At 38.3% G+C, this 11,939-nt stretch overlaps 1 protein-coding gene across 1 annotated transcript; it reads right to left on the reverse strand.

The window, feature by feature from the left end:
• Positions 1-324: 324 nt before the first annotated feature.
• LOC132055460 (borneol dehydrogenase, mitochondrial-like) lies at positions 325-11,720 on the reverse strand. Its single transcript, XM_059447303.1, has 3 exons — positions 11,566-11,720; positions 1,299-1,639; positions 325-910 (listed from the first exon to the last, which is right to left on the reverse strand). The coding sequence occupies exons 1-3, from the start codon at positions 11,586-11,588 to the stop codon at positions 483-485; spliced, it is 792 nt and encodes a 263-aa protein (XP_059303286.1). The 5' UTR covers positions 11,589-11,720; the 3' UTR covers positions 325-482.
• Positions 11,721-11,939: the final 219 nt, after the last annotated feature.

Raw genomic sequence — 11,939 nt, forward strand, 5'->3', positions numbered from 1 at the left:
TTAATACAGTCCGCACATCGCGCAGGTACATATACTAGTAGATTAAAAAAGAAACAACCTTTTTACCCACGAGGTAGAGGTAAGATGTGCTTACAGCACTACACCCCACCATATGAGATCACACTATTTATGTTTCTGTTGTTGTAGTTCGTTAAGAAGGACCACATATGCAATGATAATGATAGTAGAGAAATAGGAAAACATATGGGGACAACTTTGACTAAAAAGAGGTGAACATTACTTCTATTCCAAGCGATGATACCAAACTATAGGGAACTTATGAAATATAAAACTACTTGAACATTGATAAACCTAGATTCTCAATTGTGAATCCAATATCAACAATAAAATCTTGGCCACCACATACTTGGGTGCATCACTTCCGAGGAAAATAGTTGTTTCAGCCACATCATTCGGAGTAAACAGAGAACTTTATTCCAAATGTTAGTACCAAACTACAAGTAACTTTATCAAGTATACAACTACTTGAACATTGATAAACCAGGATTCTCAATTGTGAATCCACCATCAATAATAAAATCTTGTCCACTCACATATTTAGACTCATCACTAGCAAGAAAAACAGCAGTTTCAGCCACATCATTCGGAGTAAGTTTAGCACCATTTAAGGTAGAATAAATTTCTGAACCTTCCTTACCCATCTTTTTTAAGGTATCTAAAGCCGCTGCTGTAAGAACAGAGTATGGTGACACACAATTCACACGAATGCCATAGCGGCCTAAATCAACTGCAGTATTCCGAGTGAGTCCTAATATTCCATGCTTTGAGCTCGTGTAGGCATGAGGGCAAACACCACCTATCGATGAAGAAACACTACCAGTGTTAATAATACTACCTTGACCACGAGGGACCATGACTCGGGCTGCTTGTTTAATCCCAAGAAATGTACCTGCAAGGGAAATTAAATTTGTGCTTAGTCTCTGACATATTGATTAAGTTCTGATTCTGATCTTTGTGATATCAGGTTAACCACTTTCAACCTTCAATTAGATACATGTGCATATTTTAATCATTCTGCTCAAGCATATTCACAGATTTATTGAATTGAAAAATGATGAACCATTCAATTACCCATTTACTATGTTCAATTTGTACTGTTATATAAGCCATAACGTATTATTAATTGTAAGGGACTAAAAACATGTTTTAAATAATTGTAAGTTAAATAAGCTTGGTAAATATCATGAGGATCAAAATCAAATTAGTAAAAAATCATAAGAACCAATATAAGAACTTACCAATAACTTAGGGATAAAAAAAAGGCAATTATCCCGTACCTACGAGGTTAATACCAATGATTTTTTCGAATTCAGATTTTTCATTATCAAGAATATTGGATTTGACCGCTCCCGTAATACCAGCATTGTTGTACATGATGTCTAGCTTGCCATACTTGTCAGCAACAATGTTCACAACATTTTCGAGATCTTTTTCTTTTGTAACATCACAATGAACAAAGGTGGTTGATGATGGACCCAGATCTTCGCAAATTTTATGTGCCAAGTCGTCTTGAATGTCTGCAATCACCACTTTGGCTCCATGTCTTGAGAAAAGTCTTGCAGAAGCTTCACCAATGCCACTAGCAGCACCAGTTATAATTGCAACTTTACCTTCTAGCCTAAAATAAACAATATCGCGCGTTAAATGTAATATTCTGCCAATGTATAAAAAAATTTCACAATCGAATTTATTAGAACAAGTAATCAAGTCTACGACAATCAAATAGCTTGAAAAATAGAATAATAACCTGAGAAGATTTAACTAAAGGTACCAAATAAGTCTCTAAATTAGGAAACGTGACAAGTTTGACTAGCCGAGGTCAAAGCCCACTTAAAATTCTGATTAAGTTAAGTGGGGTCTGAAATATAATTTTTAAAACTTCTTAAACTTTTGAAAAATATTAAAAAACCCCAACTTAACCCCAACCCCCAAACCCATTTATATCAAAATCAAAATCCATTTATTTCAAAATCAAAAAAATCACTTCATCGTCATAAACGCACAAAACATCATCAGAAACGCACAAAACCAATCGTTCCTTTGGTTTTCACTGCTTGTTCTTCCTCTTCAAAACCGGCATCGACGAACTTGTTTTTCCTTTGCGTCACAAACCTCCATCATTTCTCTCTTCGTTGTTTCTGCATTCTCTAGATTCTCAGGTAATATTTTTTTCTCTTTCACTTAGTTCAAAAGTTAGGGTTTTAAAATCAAGCATGGAAAATTGTGATTTTGGTTAAAGAAGAAGAAGAACAACATGGGTTCCTCTTCAATGTTGTTTATTTTGTTTTTCCATACTTAAAAAACTCTTATTTGGGATATTTGCTTCACTTGTTGTTGTGTGTTTGTAAATAGTGTAGGTGGTTGTGAAATTATGATTTTGCTGATGTTTTTGTTCTTGTTCTCCTCTAGGGTTATGAAAAATAAGACTTACACTTTTGTTGATTTTTTCTTTTCCAAGTGGTTGTTGCAATAGCTTCAACACTTGTTTGACAAAATCAAATAGCTACTGAGATTGCATGCTTAAGAAACCCTTATTTGGTGTGTTTGTTTAATATGTTATGGTTGTGTGTTTGTAAATAGCGTACACTGGTAGTGAAATTTACATTTTTGTTGTTGTTGTTGTTCTTGTTCTTGTTGTCCTTCTATGATTTAGGAAAAAGGGGTTTGCATTTATTTTGATTTTCCAACAGATTACACAGTTGTTCGAAAAAATCATATAATATAGAAGGGGGAAGAGGAGGAGGGGGAGGAGGAGGAGCACAGTGAAGGACGAAGGAGGAGGAGGAAGAAGGAGGAGGAGGAGGAAGAGGATGGAGGAGATAGAGGAGGAGGACGGAGAGGAGGAGGGGGGGAGGAGGAGGCGGAGGAGGAGGAGGACAAAGGAGGAGGACGAAGGAGGGGAGGAACGAGAGGAGGAAGGAGAGGAGGACGGAGATGAGAAGGAGGAGGAAGAGGACGAGGAGGAGGAGGAGAAAGTGGCTGAAGAAGTTGTGGTCCAAAGAAAAAGAAGATATCGTTGGCTGCTGAAGAAATTGGCTACATTTTTTTACCCTTGTAGGTAATTTAGGGTTTTATATAAGTTGGTTCAAAGTGTTAAAAAAAATTGAGGGCAAGTCTTGTAACGACTCGTTCGGTCAGTATTGCATTTTTTACCCTTTTGCCCCCATTAACCTTTTCATGAGCCTCGTTAGCATAATTTTGACTCGCGGGGAAAGGTGGCACGGTTTCCTAGATCATCGGGCGAGTTTTAGCATGACCTTTGGAAAATTGAGCTTTTAAGTGAACCTTTGTTTGACTCAAAGTTGTCTTTTGGGTAAACCGACCTTTTTCGGAATTCTATCAATTTAGAGAGGTCCGGATGGTCACTTATGACTTGGTGGGAGGTTTAGTTCGGTTCCCAAGGCACTTAGGGGCATTTTGGGTTATTGGTTGGAAAGTTAGTTTTGTCTTTTGGGTGTTGACCTGGTCAATTAGACCTCCGTTGGGAAATCCGAGGCCGTGGGTGAATTTGTGGCGTGTTTTTTAGTGTATTTGCATATCTGGTTTGTGTCCGAGAGGCCTTGGATCGATGTCAGAATTTTAGGAAAGCTTAGCGAAAACCAGATTTTTCTAGTTTCTGGTGTACTGGCCATGGTGAGACAAGAAGCGCCGCGGCAGGCCCGCTATGGCGGTATCCTGAGAAATGTGTGTCATGCACCATGGCGATCATTTGGACCGCCACGGCGGTACCTACATGGTGACTCTTTTGACTGCTGCAGCAGGGTGACGGGGCTAGAACCTAATAAATGCTAAGTTGAAAACTTTTTCATTTCCCCATTCCCAATATTATCCCTCCCAAGCACTTTGGAGGCGATTTGAGGTGATTCTAGGTAGATTGAGAGAGAGGGTAAGTTCTCCAACCTTAACATGATTCCATGGTAGAAATTCATGAAACTTGAGATAGAAAATGGGTTTTAATGGTTTCATCATTAAATGGGTTTAAGCCTCTCTTGATGAGTTGTAATTGATGGATTTAGCTAAGTGAATCATGGAATTGGTTAGATTAATGTTGTTAGGCTTGAATATATCCATTTATTGTGATGAAATTGAAGAGGGAAAGTTGGGCTTTATGAGAAATTCCCTAAATAAGTTTAGACTTCCTAAATAGAAATAGTTGATGAAATTGGCTAGCATAACCTTCGATTCTGATTTATTCATTGTTGTTAAGCTTGTATCTTCCATTTAGAGGTTAATTTGGGAATTGAAAAGTTAGGGTTCATACCTAAAAATTGGGGGTTTCACTTTAAATTCGAATTTAGCTTAATCTTGGGTTAACCTAGCAATTGATTAGTGAGTTTTGATTATCTAGACTTGAATTACATATTCCACTTTAGAATTTCCCGTTTTGCCCTTGTGGTCCCATTTCTCGAATTCCCATAGGTTGGAATTGGCCTAAGTTAGAAGTATAGCAATATGGGTATTGTTCTTCTTGATTTCTAATGTAGAACTCGAATATAATTAGACCTTGAGTATTTGGAGACGCTACGAAAGGGCAAGGCAAAGGTGTGGTTGTTTGTGGCTCCTGTTCGCCATTCCATTTAGGTTGCGGCTTACCTTATGGTTAAACTTCAGTTAGTAAAGCATATGTAGAGTTAGTGATTGTCGGAGACAGCATGTACTCCTTCGGGTATGGAGTTGGGATGGAATTCTATTAGGTTAGTTCTTTGTTGATTGTGGGTTGTCGCCGTGTTATGTTCTATCTGTATTGTGGCTTTGTGTGTTCGGGCTTGTGGCTTGTTAGAAACTCTAGGAATCATGTTTAATATTTCATATATGATTTGGAGGATTCTAGGTATCATGAGAGACTAGTTGGATGAAAACTTGACTTATGACTTACGGTTAATGATGATTTCACGCTTGGCATGCATACTTATTTCATATGCTTATTGCTATTGAATCATAACTTGGTACCGATGATGTTAAAAGAGATAATGGAACATTCAATGATTCTAGAATGGATGCTTAGTGATTGACCTTATCTGGAGACCGTATTTATCATAGGTTGATGTTGTTTGAAAGGAAAGGAAAGTTATGATATTGTTGATGTTGTTGTGCTAAGTGTTCTTGTGTGGTACGACTGACATGAATGTGTTGCATTCGATATTCTCATTGCATGACATACATTCTCATAGCCTTGTTATATTGTTGTGATCTTGATATTGATGAGACGGTAATCAATGAGAAGGGGAGTAATTATGATTCATATGACATTACTACATCGCGTAGCCATCTCTATGTTGTATGATACAGAGTGGCTAGTGGGGAGTTTGGTAGAAGAGTCATTCTAGGCTGTGTGATACGGAATGACTGGTACATGGACTTCGCGGTCCCCCCACGGGTCATGACTGTCGGAGTGTGGACATCGTCCGCCCGGAGCATGTGTGCATCATTGCATAACATTACATTTCATTACATTCATATTTCATCCCATCATACATCTGATTTCTGGTTGTGGTTATTATTTGTACTGTGCGGTATTCGTGAACATTGATTTCCTGTTTGGTTCTTAATTTGAGATAGTCTTGTGCTTGATTAGTATATACTTGAGGAATGATGGATTCGAGGAGTAGAGACTTCCTCCTAGGTTAAGACTTGAGGTTTCGGATAACATTGTTGGTGGTACTAGAGTTTTCGGTTATTCTGAAAAATTGTGGAAAACTTGGCAAGACTTGGGTTTAGATGCTTCACTATAGAGCCCATTTGGATTGGCTTATAAGTTCTTTGAAAACAGCTTATAAGCTATTTTCAGCTTTTTTGAGTGTTTGGCTGGCCAGCTTATAAGCCATTTTGTGCTTAAAATATGCCCAAAAAAAATAAGTTGGGTTACCCCAACTTTTTTTTTTGGCTTATAAGTTGTTTTCAGCTTATAAGTTTCTTTTTTTAAGCTAAGCCAAACGGGCCCATAGGCTTATTCTAGATATAATTCATTGAGGGTTTCTTGGATATTTCGGTACTCGAGCTGTTATTCTTGGATGTTTGTTTATGCTTTATACTTGATTGTGAGCATGTCTATTCTTCAGTCTCTTCCTTTATATATGTTAACTAACTGTTGTCAGCCTATGTTGCCTACTCAGTATGTATTGTTGTACTGATGCTACCTTACTACACTCCTTTTCGTGGTGTAGACTTTGAGACAGGTTCCCCTTCTACCTCTCGAGATTGATTTCTGGGGCCTGGTTTGCGAGCTTCCAGGGTGAGAATCTGACGAGTCGCTGCCCGGAGGCTCATCTATCTAGTCTTTATATTCTTTCATTTAGACAGTTGTTTACTTGATTTTTCAGATTTGTATATTCAGTTATTCTTTTTAGTTGCTCTTATACGAGTCAGACCAGTTCCTTGGGGATTGTATTGTATTCCGCACTATAAATATTTATGCTTCAGATTTCTATTATTTCTGCTCTAGATGCTTTATTGTGGATTGAATTTATGATTTGGAAAGGGTTCGCCTACCAAGATGGGAAATGATAGGTGCCCGCACGACTTAGTGAAATTGGGTCATGACAAGTCTGAAAATGGGTCAAACCTCATTAATTACTAACCCAAATTTTGTCACCCCTACTCAATAAAAATAACTTAAGTTGCTCCCACTTATATTTGAAACTTTTTTTGTCACCCTTAATTAATTGTCCCTAATAACCTAGTATATCCAATTAAATTGCACTGATATGTATTATTCGTCATTCGTGTAAGTGTTACATACTAGAAGTAACAAAGACATCTTTAACAAAGAGATAGGAACAAGAAAGCAACATTCAATTTGTTACGATAGTGAATAGGCTTAAAATAAAAATAGATCGGGAAAAGGGTCAAATATGCCTCCATACTATGCGAAAAGGATCACATTTATCCTCCGTTACAGTATCGGTTCAAAAATATCCTGACATTAGCTAAATGGTTCAAATATACCCCTCCTTTGTTAAGTCTATCCAAGGTGGACTTCCAATAACATGTGGCACTGACACTTGGTGAGTAGAGGCCGCGTGGCATGCCATGTCACCCGCCAACCCATTTTACCTCACCCCCTTCCCTATGTTCTTCCACCACTAGCGTCTTCTTCCCTCAACCACCATTGTTACCATCAACACCACCATGACCACCACCATTTTCATCGGTCACCACCTCCACCTACTTAATTTTTTTCACTGTAATAATGTCGGACTTCTTTTTAAGTGAAGAATTTTTTTCAAGTTTAGCAAATTTGACATTTCAAGTGAATAATAGGGGGATACGGTTTCGAATACGGATGGAGAGTAATTAACATGAGGGCTCAATTCTTCCCAGCTTGTACTTGATCTTGTGATGTGGTGCTAATAGTGCTACTATTGACCATTTCAAATACACTTCTATCTACTTGCTGTGAATGAGTGCTAGTACTGTTAAGCACGTCATCCAGCCCAACGGAAATGTAAATATTATACGCTTGAAGATTGCCATAGATAACTCTGTTTCTAGGGTACTAGCCGCTGCTTGTCCTTTGAAGAAATATTACAAGTATTGTTGTTAGCGATTTCATCGATGCAAGCTTATTGGTGGAGCTGATTTAGTACTTCAAAAAAGTTCTTCACTTAAAAAGAAGTCGGACATTATTCCAGTGAAAGATTTTAAGTCGGCGGTGGATGTAACCAATGGAAATGGTGGTGGTCATGGTGGTGTTGATGGCAGCTGTAACGACCCGTTTGATTGTTATAGCACTTTTGACCCATTTATCCCCGTTGACCCTTTCCCGAGCTCTATTAATACAATTTTGAACCACGAGGATGGGTGGTAGGGTTCCCGAGGTGATCGGGCTAGATTTATGATGTCTTTTGTGAAATAGAGCCTGAAAATGAAAAATGTTTGACCAATAGTTGACTTTTGGGTAAATGGACCTTTTTTGAAAATTTGTCGATTCCGAGAGGTCCGGATGGTCGATTGTGACTTGGTGGGATGTTTGGTTCGGTTCCAAGGCACTTGGGAGCATTTCGGGTTATTGGTAGGAAAGTTAGTATTTGGCCATTGGGTGTTGACCCGGCCAAATATACCTCCGTTGGGAATTCCGAGACCGCGAATGAGTCCATAGCATGTTTTTATGTGTGAATGCATGTCCGGCTCATATCTGTGAGGTCTCGAATGATTGTCGGATTTCAAGATTGAGTTAGTGAAAAACCAGGGAAATTATGGTGTCTGGTGTCCGCCATAGCGGCACCGGATGCACCATAGGGGACTCGCCATAGCGAGGGCTTGGTCCTCTATGGTGAGGGTGATGGGTTAGTGGCGAGTCGCAACAGCGGATAAGGATCCGTTGTGGCGGATGCGTGATAGCGAAGGGACTACCACTGCCGCAGTGCTACTGTAGCAGACTCGTGACCGTTGTAGTTAATGACGGGACCAGAATCCTATTTAATGCCTAGTTAAAACCCTTCATTTCCTATCACTTCATTTATTGTTCCTAAGCATCTTTTGAGGCGATTTGAAGGAGTTCTTCGCTGATTTCTCTTGTGGGTAAGTTCCCTAACCTAGAATTCATTCCATTACCTTTCCTAAGCCTGACTCCATGCTAGAATTTCTATAAAACTTAAAAGGAAAGATGGGTTATGATGTCTATTTCATTATTTGAGTTTAAGTCTTTCTAAATGGGATTTATTGGTGGATTTGACTAATCTAAGTATGGAATTTGATGATTTAGTAACAAATAGGCTTGAATCTTCCATTATTGTTGATAAATTGAAAGATTGAAAGTTAGGGTTTATCCCAAATTGGGGGTTTTGACTTGAATGATGAAATTGACCTATTCTTGAGTTATATTAGCAATTGAATAGTAGAATTGAACCTCTAGAATGTTGGTACCAATTTCATTTTTGAAATACTCGTTTTGCCCTTGTGGGCCCGTTTTCCCCTTTTTCCATAATTGATTTCGATTCGAAAGATATTATAGCCATATGGGTATCGTTCTTCCTTTCTTCTAACTTAGAATTCGATTATGGATAGACTTTGAGTATTTGGAGGCTCTCCAAAAAGGCAAGGCAAAGGTGTGATTGTTCGTGGCTCCCGCTCGGCTACCAGGTAGGTTACGGCTTACCTTATGTTAACTTTGGTTAGCGAAGCATATGTAGAGTTAGTGGCTGTTAGAGAAAGCATGTACACCTTTGGGTATGAAGTTGGGATGGATTACTTAGGTTGGTATTGTTGTTTGATTGTGGCTTGTTGCCTTGTTGTGATCTATTGGCTTGTTGCCACGTGCGTGATACTAGACTTGATGCTGAGTTGCCTTATCATGAATTTGAACACGTATCTCTCATCTATTGGTTATTGTCTTGTAAACGGGAAGGATGTGATTTATTCGTGATATATGTCCGTGTGTGGCACGCTTGGTATTAATAGATTCTCATTGGCATTGATATCATTCATGCATTAATATTCATACATTTGGATCGATATATATATATATATATATATATATATATATTGGATATATATATATATATATATATATATATATTGAATTGGGCTTTGTGCCGCAGCAGGTACATGGACTTCGCAGGTTCCATATGGGTCATGACTATTGAGCTGTGGAGGTATTCCGCCTGGAGCATGTGTGTATCATGCTTTGCATATGCATTCATCATTATCATCTCATTTTACATCTATTAATCGGATTCGTGGGTTGTACTTGTGTTTGTGATTATTCTGAGGAATTGTGGGAAACTTGACAGACTTGTGTTTAGGTGCTTCACCATAGGCTATGATTCGGCTGTTGATCTTCTGTACTTGTGATGCTATTCTTGGACTGTATTGATTGATACTTGATTGTGCGCATCTTTATCTTTCAGTCTCTTCCTTTATATATGTTAGCTAACTGTTGTCGGCCTATGATACCTACCAGTACATAATGTTTGTACTGATACTACCTTGCCGCATTCTTTTATGAGTGCAAAGTATGTGATCGGGTCTAGTTCCTCTCCTCGTGGCTGATTCCCGAGACTTTGATGACGAGCATCTAGGCTGAGCACATGGGCGGATCCGCAGCCCGGATGCCTCTTTTTATTTACCTGTCTTATTTGATGTTCCGAAACAGTATTCCACTTTTTCAGACTATGTATTCATACTCAGACTTGTAGTTTTGTACTAGTAGCTCTTGTACGGCCCTAGACCAGATTCGTTGGGATTGTTTGTATTATTTCCGCGCTTATTTACTTATCCATTCTAGATTTATTATGTATGTTCGATGGTTGAGTTTACTTTATTGTTGATTTGAATTGTGATTAAGGGACGGGTTCGCCTACCAGATGGGAAAAGGGTAGGTGCCCGCACGTTCCTCGATTCAGGACGTGACAGTAGCAATGGTGGTTGAGGGGAGAAGATGCTAGTGGTGGAAGCAGAAAGGAAGGGGATGGGTTAAAATGGGTTGGTGGGTGACATGGCATGCCACGTGGTCTCCACCTCACCAAGTATCAGTGCCACATGGCATTGGAAGCCCACCTTGCACTACTAAAAAATCTCTCTTTTCCCACTGGTTCCAACTGAAAAATATTCAGTGGGAAATTTCCTGCAGAATGTCGGTGGGAAAAAAACCTAAAAAGTAGTGTTTTCAGACAGAAAAAGTAGGAAGTTTCCCAGCGTTTCAATGGGAACTGTTTCCCACCATGAGTTTTCCCAGTACGCTAGTTCAGTGAGAATGAGGTGGGAAAATCAAGTTTTATAACACAAATTTCTCATTGAATGTCGGTGGGAAAAACCTCTATATCTAGTAGTGTTGGATAGTCTTAACGGAGGAGGGGTATATTTGAACCATATAAATAACGTCGGGGTATTTTTGAACCGATAGTATCACGAAGGGTAAATATAGTCCTTTTCGCGCATAGTAGAGGGGCAAATTTGACCCTTTCCCCAAAAAAGAACAGGGAATATTACATCTTGCATTTCAAATATATGCCCCTGTTAAAGTGCAAATCCCGTCAGAACGCCGTCTAAAATTGTTGATATACGACAAATTTAGACGGGAAAATAACCAATTTCTAGTAGTATTTGGCCCTTTTGGCAAGAAATTCGTCATTCTTCCTGATTGATCTTCTCTAAGAAATTAAACCAATAACAAAATAGAGAGAAGTTTATAATTTCCAAGTGAAAAAACACAAATTTATGTAATACGCTAGACCACATTTCCATTTTTCACTTTCGAAAAGGATTTAAGTTACATATAATTATGGTGTCAATTTTTTTATACGATTAGTGCGCTTTAACTAACCGGGCACAATAAGAATGATGCTCTACTTTCAGATAATCAAACCAAATTTGCTCTGAAAATTAATGTTATTGTCTATCCAGTTAACCTGATGATATGAAAAACTTATATACTATGAATGGACAAACTGAACCAAATTTACTATGGACGACAAAAGTTACATGACAAAGTGATTAGAACATGTACATCTCGTTATTTTCCTTCTAAGCACAATTTCCATATATAAAACAAGTTGAAAGAACCAAAACAGTTTCTCTTAAACTTTAAATCAAGGAATGTCTTACCTTCTTGCCAAATTTGCAGCCATTGAAAAGTAATAACACTCAAAGTCCCCAAGTGGAAGAGAAAAGCAAAATGCTTGGCCACTTGTGAAATCTCAAAATGATTCGACAAATTAATTATTAGATGGTTATATCCTTCTGCGCTACTATTATATAAGGGATAGGGCCAGAAGTATTATTGGCCACAAATTGTGAACATGATTCGACAAACTATATGATGTCATACTCTTTAAGTTGGGATTGAAAAATATTGTGCAAGACATCTGTCCAAGGAAATATCACAAATTTCAGGTCTCTTGTCATTTAGTCAAAATTATCAAAATTAAGATTGCTAGCGTGCATACAGTGACAAATAGCTAGTAGTCATAGTATGTGTT

Source organism: Lycium ferocissimum, chromosome 1 (genome assembly GCF_029784015.1).
Source record: "Lycium ferocissimum isolate CSIRO_LF1 chromosome 1, AGI_CSIRO_Lferr_CH_V1, whole genome shotgun sequence".
Taxonomy (NCBI): domain Eukaryota; kingdom Viridiplantae; phylum Streptophyta; class Magnoliopsida; order Solanales; family Solanaceae; genus Lycium; species Lycium ferocissimum.